The following is a 13,204-nucleotide window of genomic DNA, read 5'->3' on the forward strand; positions in this document are numbered from 1 at the left end:
CACAAATTGAATTCCACAGGGATGGAGAGCTTTTACTTGGATAGTTCCATTCAAATGACACTGTGAAAGCCAGAGGGTGAAGGGAAGCTTCATGCTGACATAACAGGGGACAAACCACAAGCTTCTGCATGATGTGTTTCACACCACCAAGGGCCAGAAGAGCACCACAGGGTAATGAGGAACTCTGGGTAGATGAGTCTGTGAGTAAGCAGGCAGGAACAGTCATCAAACACAGTGACACATTTTTCTGCCACCAGCTCCCAAGCTCTCTTAGTAAAAGCCAACTTAGCTAAAATATGTTCTTGTATTACAGTTGTGGTTCACAGTTGTGGTTTCTTCCTTCAAACAAAACTGCAAGGAAAGGGACCATTTAGTCACACAAGACTGCTTGTCAGTAAAGAAAATACAAATTTACTTTTATTGTAACCATAAAGAGGCATATATTTAACAATTAGCTGTACATTCAGCACTCAGGTATATCTGTGTCAAATAAACTCAATTCTCTTACTGCTAAAAAAAGAACACTTCTCAGCAATGCACAACCTGTGCTTATTAGGATGTTTATTGTCTCTGTATTGCAGTTATCTTGACAGACAAGCCTCAGGATACAGAATAAAGCTTTACTCTTGGACCAAAATAGGAGGCAACATTTTTATTTAAAAAAATTAAAAACAGCAAGTTTCTAGTCAGATAATATAAAGCATCTTAAATTAATCTTTTGAAACTATTTACACTATTTGTAAACGTAAATATCTGAAACTGTACATGTTTAAACAAATGTTCATTTAGCAAACAGGCTGTATAAACTGATTGCTCTTCTAATCCTTCCACCAGCTGTCCTAGAGCTGTCTGGGTACTCTAAGAGAGAAAAAGATCCCAAGCACAAGAGCGACTACTGCCATGGTTTACCCTTCACAACTCTTCTGTACAATGTCTGCATTAAATTAGTCATAACTCTGCACAGTGACCATGCAGTCCTTCTGAAAAACCTTATAAAAAACAAATATACATATATTACAATGCACTGGACATTATTTTACAGACTGTGTTTCTACATAAGTAAAGGGAGAGGGCAAGTTTTTCTCCTAGTTAGTTCCTTTACTTAATTTTAAGGAGTCATGTAAGGTCCTATTAGTACCATTTATGTATTTCAGCACCACTGCTGTAACACTTCTTGCGGCAGCTTTCAGTCTTACCATCGTATACTCCAGTCTTGTTATTTATATCAGGAAAATAATTAAATCAAAATATCACCAATGTGCAAGGAAATTTCTTCATATTCAGAAGTACAGAATAGGCTTTATAAATAAGTTAAAGATCTGTCACATAACCCACTACATTTTCATTTTACAGCGCTGCACCATGAAGATTTACACACTAAGAGACCCTGAAGTGTTCATCCCATTAAGGGCCAGGCATTTAGCATCCAATGTCCAACTAATGCTCACTCAACAGCATGCACTGTTTACCAGTTACCGAGTACTTATCCTCGCTTTACAATGCAGATTTGACAGCCTTGCTCTTCAGTTTCAGGCATCCCCACACCCCCTGATCAGCACTTTCTCCACAGCACAAAGGCTGTGCAAGCTCCAGACTCCCACTTTAAACAATGTGACACCACCATCTGATCTTGAGAAAGGCAAAAACACTAACTCTGCCCTAAAATTAGATAGCTGAAACCCTCAGTGCTAAGCAGTGCTGTAAAGCATCTGAAAACACGTAGTTCATTCAGAAACAACAGAAATTATGTTGCACAGCTTTCCATTGCAAATCCCAAGGATCTGAGACCCTTCACATGGAGAAAGGCTAGAGTATGACACTTCAGGTCAGGCCTCACAGCTCCCTGTCACAAGAGTGTAAGAAAGACAGCCCATCCAGTGTTCCAAGAAACACTTCACATGTGGGAAAGTAAGGTTTCCCAAGCAAGAACCTCTGAATTACTTTCAAGCATGTGGTGGATTACCAGGATTTTCAGAGAAGTTAAAGAAAATCTCAGAGCATGCCTGCGTAAGTCTAACTGTCATACCAATATGGTCATCTCCCAACTCTCAGAAATATCTATTCCTACTCTCATTTGATTTCCTGCACTGTATTTCCAGCATCTGTTTAAAAGTGTGACTTTCCATTGCATATATCAACTCATTAAGGGAAAGCAAGATTGGTTTTTACATTAAAAAAACAAACCAAAAAAAGTTTTCAATTTTGAAAATACCTAGAAAAGGCAGTAATTGAGCTTCCATAAGAGTAATCAGCAAAGGGGTTTTTGTTTCACTTTCTTCTGCCCACTGCTCAAGCCAATGAAAAGGAAGACCTTTACCAAATCAAGAAACGTGTTCATTTGGGGTTTTTTCCCTAAAACAGGGTTAAGCAGCCTGGATAGTTTTGATGCAGACCGGACTGCACAGGGATCCTTCGCTGACTTCAAGCAAATGTCTCTGCATTCCCTTCACTCCCTGGCATTTGGCTGAAGCTTATTCCAAGCAGCCTCACTTGGGCTATTTGGACATCGACAAGAGTAAGTTCACCTGAAAGACAAAATGAAAGCCTATGTTAGGGAAGCCAAGTTTTAGAACTGATGTGTCACATTTTAACCTTTAAACAAGATTCCTAGGAAGATCATTAATCAGAAGACAGTTACAAAACAACAGCCAAAATTTCCAGTCAAATGCTTTTTAAAATGACGCCTATGCTGACCACTCATTTCAGCAGTCACAAACTACAGTGATAAACTTCCTAAAGTAACTTCACGTGTCATCAAGAAATTCCAAAAAACAGGCACACTGGCAAAAAATGTTACCCTTCACCTCAAATATCTGAAACACACTTGGGATCCTCCACAGTACTTCCCATAGATTACAGTATGGTTTCCCACACACTTCCGTTTGTAGGGTAAGTGATCCTAAGGTTCATCAGACAAACAATTAAAGGGAGCCATCTGCTCCAGGGTAACCTCACCTCCTTATGGTGCATCACTCCCACTCCAGGACAGTGCTCCAGGACAGTTATCACACATGCCTGTGGCCACACACACTGCAGGCAACATCCTCTAATCCATAAACTAGATTGCCTGTTTAAATAATCCTGTGATAATCAAGATTCTACCTACATTCCCTAGACTACTAAGGTCAAAGAGACATTTTTAAAAGCCTACTTGGTTTCTGACAGAGAATCCTAATAGAAGGAATTCTTAACCCAAATTATCTCTGAGCCTACAGACCATGCAGGGTTACACTTCCATAAACACCTGCACATTTTCTCTCTACAATTCACTTCAAATGCACTCTAATAATTCATTCTCGTGCTTCCTAAATGTAAAAGCTGCTGCTTTTTGTATTTGTCAAAGGAAAGACTGCCCTCAAATGCAGTTTTTTTAAGGCATATTCACTGGCTTTGATACCTTTCCAAGAAGACAATGCCAGGAAATGGCAAGACTCTTCTACAGTGCTGTACAACTCAATTCCCAGCAACATCAATCACCACCTTGGTTTAGGAAAATCTATTAGACATTCATTAAAAAAACCCAACCAAAGTCCTCTCCTAGATGAGAGTCTTAAGATCAGATAAAGCCCAAAGTTTAATCATCCAGGATTAAGGGGGATAAGAAATAAATAATGATACAGAACACTGGAAATACAAAAAATGAAAAAAATCTATGTTTATAAAAGCCAGTCACATGAAAGAGCAACTGATAAAATAGGGACCTTCAATATATACCTGTTCCATTGAAGGACAAGCTATGATCTGGAGGTCTTCATTACTAAATTCTTCCTTTAACAGAGCATGGAGTTTCTGGAACATTTGCTGAATGTTATTCTTTTAAAGGAAAGAAGAAAAAATCATTATTAAAAAACACAACACCCATCTTAAACCAGAACAAACACAATGTACATGGAATAGCTACTGAGGTGACCAGGTAGAGAGAAACAGTCAAGCTCCAAGAACATTTTTTCTAAAACAAGCCCCAAAACAGCTACAGGAATCCATGAGATAAAAACTTCAGTTAGATGTGCTAAAGTGAAACACTGAGTCCTAAAGACTTAACCTGGAAGCTTAATACTCAAGCTTGGCTCCCCTGATTGTTTACCGCAGGTTTTCCACTCAATCTGTACCACCTTCTCTGCCTTGGGTGCTCTTGCCCATGCATAACTGACCAAAATCGACTGGTTGGTGTGGGACAGAGTTAATTTTCCTTATGGCAACTCATTTGGTGCCAAGTGGAAGATGTACACAGTAAAGAGCAACAGTTACTTCCCTGTAGTATCCATGTGTTGCACAGTACAAGTGAGAGCAGTAGAACTGTTTGGATTTGGCTTTTTTAAGCTAAAGATATCACCATGAAACATCTACAGGAAAACATAGCAGCAATACTCACCCTGACTGGCTTAAACAGAATTAATTCTGTATCTTTATTGGACAAATATAAGGACATGCTTCGTAAAGTTGATGGCAACTTTGTTTTTATTGTCTTGTAAGTGGAAGAGACTAGATCGTTGATCTTTGCTGAAAGTAAAAGAAAATATGTTTAACAGGCTAAAATGGAGCTTTGCTTGCTGAAACCTACACTCCAGAAATTCACCTCCACTCTCCTGGGGCGGATCATTACCAGAGGTTTGAGTGGAAGGGAGAGAGGGGGCGCTGGGCTGTGCAGTGTCAAACCCATCACAGGACCACAGCCTGCCAGACCCTGCTTCCATTCCCTGCAGAAAATGTACCCATCCCATTTCTGAAAGCTACCACATCCTCCTGAGGCTTCTGAAATCACAGCCCTCCAATAGCAACTAAGTTCTACATAGGCTCCCTCCCAAAAAACCTAACTGGAAAAGCAACTGCTAAGAGAACAGAATCACAAATCCTCCTTACTGGTTATAGGCCATGTTTGTGAGAGGAAAGGCTGCACAGAAATCTGGATTTTGAATTAACCAGACAGGAATCCTCTGTCAGACAAGACCTTCTTTCTTTATTGCTAGGAATTTTAATGATTTTACAAGATCATTGCCTAAAGGCCAGCAGAAAAATACATTCTGTAGTTTTAAAGTACTGAAATTAAAATCAGCGGGTGGTAAAAAAACTGTGTGGGTTTTTACCCCCCTCAACTTCTGCCACATCTGAATTTTCTGCTTAGTCCCACTTCCCAGACAAATGACTCCAGGAAACAGCAGAAACTCTGATTCAATTTGCTTCTATACACATAATTATCTCCGAACAAACATTTAAAAACTCCTGAAGAAGAGGGAGATATTAAGTAGAACCTCGGGTTAGCCCTTGAGAGTGTCTGACCCATGGAGCAGCACTGAATTATGTAGAAACATGGCTGGCTTTGCATCTTAAGAATATGATGCAACAGAAGGTTCCAGTGTATGATTTGGAATAATCAGAGTTTTTCATCCAGAAGCACAACTTTGTAAAGTGAAGAGCAAAACAACCAAGGAACATCTAAAACTGCTCCAAATGTTCCTACAAAGTGTTCACATTTGAATTTTTAAAAAAGAGGGAAACAAACCCAGATTCCATTTTTGCATGGTAACAGGAAAACTCAAAACAAAGTAAATACCAAATGTACAGACAATAAGGGCTTCAGTGAGGATTCAATCTTTCCTACACAAGTTAAAGCTTTAACATAACACAATTAATTAATTCCTTAAGCACATTCTGTATGCAGTTGCAGAAATGCTGTTTACATGCAAGAACAATCACAGCTTGAGAAATACTCAAGGCATTCATCTACTGCACCAATTAAACACATATTCTGAAGTTTGTCAGGTTTTCAGAGCTGGCTTAAGACATTTCAAGTAGCACACAGGCTCAAATGGAAGCCAGGATTTGCAAGAAAAAAGTAGACAGTTCTTATATGTAGAATTTTTCAAAATCAATCAGTCTCTCAGTCCAAGTTATTCTGGCCACCTCTTCAGATTCCTAATAGTAACATGAATATAAACCAAAGTAAATACCTGGTTGTGCCCAAGGTTGCTGTGAAAGGCTGTAATTGGGACCTCCTTGAGTGGCCATTGTTTTTAAAGCAGCTGCCTAAAAGAAGTAAAATCAACAAAATGATGTTTCTTTCAGTTGAGTTCACAACAAAATAGCCAACTAAAAATTGCACAACTCTCTGAGATACCACAGTGTACAGAATCTCCACTGATCTGTCTCTTCTATGGCCTGACTTAACAACACACAGGGGAAGCTGCTTGACAGTAATGCAATTCAAAATTACAACTGTGATCAATTCTTGAAAGTAAAATTCAAAATGGGATTAAATTTACAAAGATGCTTAGGCACCTAAGGATACAAAACCTCAAAAGAGTCTTATCCTTAAGCAGCTTAGTCAAATTCCCCAGATTCCCAATGAATCACTGAGATCACTCAGACAATCTATCAATCTCACCAGTTACCCATCTATATTTTAGGCATGCCACTGACCCCTACCCCAGCATGACAGGCATGAGTAAATTTAATACTGTCATCTTCTAAATTCTTAAAAAATCAGCAGCTGGGATATCTGCAGTCCATGCAATGCTGTGGCCCCAGTTTCTGAGAGGTCACGTCACTTATTCTCAGGACCTAAGGTTCAGAATAGATCCTCTTGAGAGGTTTTCTCACTAGAAATCCTTGCCTCTAGAGCAGGTTCTAGAAAGAAATGCATTGAACAACATCCAATCCTCCCTCAAGAACACACATGACCCAAGACTGTTTTTGAAAGCTTACAAATGCAATCAAAGTAGTTCCTACAGAAAGAAAAGCTCCTGCCAACCTTCACACACTTGTTACAATTCAAGGAAAAATTAAAGCTTCTTGATCAAAGAACACAAGGGTTGCTTGTCAAAACAAGCTATGACATGTTCCTTTAACCCCATTAATCTCAAAAATGCCTGGAAAATTGCTGCTGGAACTTAAAGGAAAGCACATTATCTTCAGCTAATCACACAGCATAGCAGATTGTCATATACCCAATTTAAATACCAATTCCCTTATCCTCCCAGCACTTCAGTTAGGTTAACAAACATACAATACATTTGTACCTTTGTCATGAACTCCTCCAGCTGGTCTATAAACTGTTTGGTTTGCTGCTGAATAAACTGCTCACAAGCTGATTTCAGATGACGATCTACGTCTTTCTTGGAGTCAATATAATGTTCTCTGATTTCTGGAGTACCCTTGAACAGAGAACAATAATTCTCTTCTTTTTAACTGCCAGAGATCACCACACATTTAAATGACCCAACTTTTCTTAACACAATAAGAGCCCACATTACCTCCAGTAAGAACTGTATCAAGGCATTGTTGCTGTTCAGTCTAAAAAATCTTGAAACTGCCTTAGGATTCAGGATTTTAAATGCTGCATCTGTGAATCAGAAAGTCACTCACACCATAAGTCAATGCCACTCAGCTCCAGGAACTACAAACTCTAATCACTCACTTATGCATAAAAATGGCCCAGCATGAATGACTATGACTGCAACATTAATGACTCTAGCACTGCTCAGAGTGGATGCACAAGTTCACATGCACAGAAGCACACAAAGCTTAATTCACTACTTTTCAGTGGCACCTATGATACACCCGTACCTAAAAGTTGCACAGTCTAAACAGATAAATACATTACAAGAAACTAACAAGTTGCTGATATTAACTGCAGTCCTATAACCATGACAATTGTGTGAGCTCTCCTTTTCTTCTTACTGTAATCTACAAGTGGAAGACTTACATAAGCTATTTAGGCATTTACAAACAAAAATTTTGCACACATGGCTTCGGAAAACCAACTACAGCTGCATGAAAGAACTTTTAATTGGCACTTTTTTCTTCTGTGCTTAGCTGCTTTAGTTAGGACAAAACAACAAAACATCAAGGTTGATAAACACTCATGTTTATGTTCTCTACACAAGTCTCAAGAAGGAAAAGCAACAATGTCTGTAAATAACACAAGATACTGAAATTACACCTATAGTCTCAACAGGATGCTGTCACGCTGAAATCTAGTCAAATTGGGAAAAAGAAAATTATTAGTTAGAGTATAGCTTTTTACCCTACTGTCAGCCATTTATCATCCTACAAATCTATCTGCTTTTTTTTTTTTCACTTCAAAAGGAATTCTGCACTCTGTATAAAACAGGGGGAGGGAAAAATATGTAAGAGTAAAAGAAGTGTTTCCTGAGACATTAAATAAAGAGAGAATACCAAATATACAGGTTTGTAGATTTTGCACTGAACTAAGAACCTGCACTCCTATATAGTGAAAGGTGAACACAGAGCAAGATTATTTTTGTTCTCTGAATTTTTTACCAGAAATTTCAGAAATTCCAAAGATTTCCCAAATTATTGATTAGAAGACTATAAGCTAGTCCTCCTTCCCACCTACTATTTCAGCTACATGAACCTTAACATTATACTATTTCAAAGAAATTGGACAAAAGCATGACTTTTACAGTAAGCACTCCCGCTTCATCTGTAAATAGCAAATTAAATCTTAAACCTGTGTGCAGGAACTTTGGTAAAACACAGTAAAACTATTAGCCATATTATTTTTCCTCTACAACTCATGTCAAATATAAGAGCCCTACTGGCCTATGCTACACCACAGTAAGAATTAAGCACAACATACATCTTTTCAGCACCACTGCCACCACCACCCAATATAAAGAAAGTGTTTTCATTACTTACCATTACCACCTGCAAAGCACTGGCTGGCACAAAAATTTATTCCATTAAATGAATATGGAGAACAAACTTGTGTGTCAGCCAGGACAAGACACCAAAAGGATGTATTTGCCCTTTAACCTCCAGTCAACTAGAAACCACTCAACAGGTAGGAGGTTTCATTGATGTTCAAATGCAACAAGTGAAATGGTTAGTGTAAGAAATGCTTGCTCAGAGTTAAGAGTGCAGCATATTAGCAGGAAAGAGAAGTTATTTCTTCAGCTCTCTCTTCTGGAATGGAAAGAGAGAAACTCGACATGCTTCCAATAATTTTTCCCATTATCCTTACAACTTGGAAAGGGCATGACAGTTCAATTTTGTGTTAAGAGCTTTTTTCATGAATTTTGTAAGGGAACAATAGTACAATCTCAAAAACCATAACCATGGCCACTACTTCTATTTTCTTACAAGAGACATGCTCGCTACATAATACCATAATAACGATACTGTTCATTGATCTTGCAAAATAAGAAATCCTTCTCAAAACAAAAACCTCACAGAAAGGTCCAGGAGATCTTAATTTGCTCTAGCTAACTTGACTACATATTGTTAAATTCCCCTGCTAAGCAGCAGTAAGGGAAGATATTCCTTTAACAGGTCAGAAAAGAGGAAAGACAATTCTGTGCAATAGAAATGTAGATTATTTAGCCGTTCTTAAAAAAGACTGGATAAATGAGTTAGGTCAGCAGTGAAAGCAGGCAAACACATTTCATACAAAAATAAAGAATAAATTAGATACATTTTGAGTTGCCCTGAGTAGGAGAATGGTTTTGGTTTTTTTTCAGAAAAGCTAGGAACAAGGCAAGAGATTAGAAAAAGCATACAGGTCATTGCAAATGAACATAAAATAAACCCAAAACTTTTGCTGGCACAAAGGGAGGACAATCCCATCCCATTCTGTAGCCAGCAGCTGTTTAGTACCTCTAGTTTTCTTAAGGTCCAGGGAAATTTCCTTAATGGTGAAATCAGTGTGGAAAGGAGCAATTTGTTCACGAAGAATCAGAAGATGTTTTATTAAGAAAAGCTGTCCATCGACCTGGGTCTACAGCACAAGAGAAAGAACATGCATTACAGGTAAAAAAAAAAAAACCCAAACAATTAAATGAGGAGCAAAGTTTCAATGTTTCCAGTTTTACTATTTAACAAGGTTTTTCCATTAGTCTGCAATGTCATTAACTACACTCTGGGATCAACAAATCCCATTTCTGTACTACTCCTAATACACTGCACTACAGAAGCATTACTTCTACTTTAATGGGATACTTTATTCCTATTTCTTAGAAGAATTAGATTACACAGCCATATTACTAAATGTCCTCATCAAGTAAAGGTATCCACTATTTGAAAGATACAAATTTATTCTTCTTCAGAGAGAGGAGTTTCATGTAATTCACATAATTTACAGTTGAAAAACATGAGGTTCTAAATTTGTTTTCATCATTACAATGACTAAAAAAAGTCAATGTTCCTGTAATAATCTTGATTAACTGTGCTGTTCTGCAAAGATCTTACAACGCATTTTTCTCATGTCATTAAACACAAAGCTTAGTTAATTTCTAAACAGTACAGCAAAGATACAAATAGTAAAAGAAGGCCATGTTCACTCCATCTAAATGATGCATTTTGCACTGCTTGTTATTTTAACTGCATGCTTTATAACACCTGCTGGTTCTAATCTTTAAAGTTCATGGCTCATTGAGGTAAAAGGAGGAGACTCTAGAAATCAAATTCGCTTTTGCAAGCTGGAGGAGGACTTTCCTTGATACAATGTTAAATAAAACAGAAATGAATAAATCAGATTTAAATCTGCACTTTCACCAAATAGAAATTTCACTAAAAATGAGTGGTGTAAAGGGCCTCTTGAGTTGTTTGGGGTTGACTGGTTTTGGTTTTTTGTAATTCTTATAGGCAAAGTTTTACCAGATAACATTAAATTAACATGAATCAAGAACAAAGTGGTAGAGATCCTAGCTCTGGGCCAACCTATTTAGGGTTCATGGCAGAACAAGTTTCATTCTCTCCAGTACTTTTAAATCAATGCTGGCCAGGTACATAGTGCTGGAATTGGTATTTAACTGTAGAATTCTGATAGTTATCTGCTCAAGCTAAAGGGAATTGTAGCTTGCATTTCTTTTTAAAGATGCTATGTTTAACAGATTTTTTTAAAGGACGCTCAAAAGAGACACTTTAAAACAGATAACTTCTAATCAAAACTAAAACCTTTTTCATTACTAAATAGTTACTGCTTATAAAAATCCAACAATTTTACCCTACTAAGATTTTCCTTTTTTAATTCATTTCCTGGCTATAAGGGATCAGCAAATTACTACAGGATTTAAAGGAACTGTGACAGGAAAAAAAAGTTTACTGCAACTACTTAAACACAGTAAAGTGTAAATGACTTGATGAATCTGCATTGAATTCTGAGCAATACACCAGATCAAACCCTTTGATAATACACAGTTCTGAGCAGAGAATACTTAAACTTCTTCCCAGTGTACATAAGTTAGAAAGATTTTTTAAAATTTAAAGAATGGAGGCAGAGAAAAAGAGAAAAGAGTAACAGGCAGTGAAAATAAATACAAAGTCCTCTGGCAAAAATTTCCCTTTAGGCATCACTTCACTGAATTCCCATGAGTTCGAGCAGCCTGTAAACATGATTGCTATGATCTGTATGCCAGCTTTTCAGACAGGCTATCATGTGAATCATTATCTTTGCCCTGCAATACATTACCCTTAACTAAGAACTGGCAAATCCACCAAGTCTCTGGGGGCAGAGCAACATGCTTTGACTAAGATTTTAACAGAATTCTGAACCACTGCTTCATGACTTTGGATATACAAGGGGCTGGGGCTGTGGAAATCATACCCAAAGTACAGATTCTGACCTTGTTTTTGCTGATGGAATCAGCAGCTCCCAGCAGCGACTGGATGCAGGCAGATAAGGCCTCTTGCGATAATCCCTGAAACACTGCCCTCTGCAGGGAAAAGGAAAAGGGAAAAAAGATCAACAAAAGAGGTGTTAGCAAAGTTTAGGCAGAATTTTAAGAGTTGCACTTTGTGAACGATGTGTTTACCAGCTTATAAAACTCCAGATCAACTAGCTACAAACATGTTGGCTACGTGCAGTGACAGAGGATGAAGCATTCACATACAAAAGCTTGCTGCACTCAGGCTGGATGCAGGTACCCACACAAGCCTGCCCTGCTCACCCTGCAGCTCTGAACTGGCACCTGGGTAGCAACATGGTCAGTGACACCTCACACTTTCAGAGCCAACAGCATGAATGGTGTGTGCTGGGTAACCTGACCAGACACTCTTTGTGTGTCAGGGCAACTACCTGTGCGTGCAAGCTACACCTGCAATAGACACGAGATCATTGGAGTGAGCTTAACCTCGGGCAGACTCAAATTACCTCACATTTGTGACAGCTTAGTAAACAAACATGACAGCTGCCACAGCCCAGGGGACACGGAGCAAGTGCTTAAGTGGCAGCAATATGATCCTACGGCTGAGCCAGCCATAGGAACACAGCTCACTCCCACCAGCACTGCAACAGAGCCCTGACTGCCCCAGACCTGCCAGCACCACTTCATTCATGTGTTCCCTATCTACAGGGTGCAGGCAAAGGGTGCCAGTTCTGCTACAGCGTCTCAGGGGAAAATGAAATTAACCTCTGTGCAGATACACTGTAAACAAGCCTTGCAAACAAAGCAGAAATCATCTTATTTACAAAGGTCTAGCTGAAAATGAGGGCAAATATCCATCTATTTTAGTGGGATTGATATTTCAAGCAACAAAGCATTAGTATTTTCCGGCTTCTTTTTTAGTAATAGCATCTTGGCAGGAGTTTTGTGTAACACACATCAAAGATATTTTGAAATCCATTAAATGTGTCTAGTAAAGATACAACAAATGCAGAAAAGCAAAAACACTTGCATTAGTTTCCTCAGAGACTTGGCAGCCTTATATGCTGTTAAGTGAGCAACACAAAACAGATTCTAATGGGAAAGTCTAAAAATATGTGTTAAGTAAACATTGCTTTTGTTTCTGGTAGACATGAAGATTTCCACTGTCCTAAACTTTGGAAATATGTTCCTACATTTTGGAACATGAAGAGATGTGCCACAAAAAAAAATTCTGAACATTTTCAACATGTGGAAGCAGCACAGTCACCACTTTTAAGACCAGACACATCACACAAAGACATTCGTCCAGTAATTTCAGCAATAAAATCATTCCCTGTAATTGACCCAGAACTTTCTATTTTTTCTTGTCCTATTCACTCCTCAGCTTTAGTGAGATCAGTATCTTGAACATCAGACACTGAATTATTTCTGTAACAGCAACAGATGTACAAATCAGTGACATTTTTCCAATTCTACAAATATAAAATTGTCTTGGAAATGACGGCTTAAATTTGTCTGTTCACTTGTTTTATATAAAGATAGCAGTAGAAAGACCAAGAGGTTAGAGGCCAGTAATTGTCTATTCCTAGTTTGTATTAAAA

At 38.2% G+C, this 13,204-nt stretch overlaps 1 protein-coding gene across 1 annotated transcript in view; it reads right to left on the reverse strand.

Moving 5' to 3' along the window:
- Positions 1 to 637: 637 nt before the first annotated feature.
- COG3 (component of oligomeric golgi complex 3) overlaps positions 638 to 13,204 on the reverse strand; it is a 30,763-nt gene continuing 18,196 nt past the window's right edge. Inside the window, 8 exon segments of the mRNA XM_005487327.4 lie at positions 638 to 2,525; positions 3,715 to 3,813; positions 4,373 to 4,500; positions 5,949 to 6,024; positions 7,017 to 7,151; positions 7,251 to 7,339; positions 9,616 to 9,736; positions 11,583 to 11,672. Coding sequence (XP_005487384.2) covers positions 2,496 to 2,525; positions 3,715 to 3,813; positions 4,373 to 4,500; positions 5,949 to 6,024; positions 7,017 to 7,151; positions 7,251 to 7,339; positions 9,616 to 9,736; positions 11,583 to 11,672 — 768 coding nt within the window. The 3' untranslated portion in view covers positions 638 to 2,495.

The sequence above is a fragment of the Zonotrichia albicollis genome, chromosome 2, assembly GCF_047830755.1.
Source record: "Zonotrichia albicollis isolate bZonAlb1 chromosome 2, bZonAlb1.hap1, whole genome shotgun sequence".
Taxonomy (NCBI): Eukaryota; Metazoa; Chordata; class Aves; order Passeriformes; family Passerellidae; genus Zonotrichia; species Zonotrichia albicollis.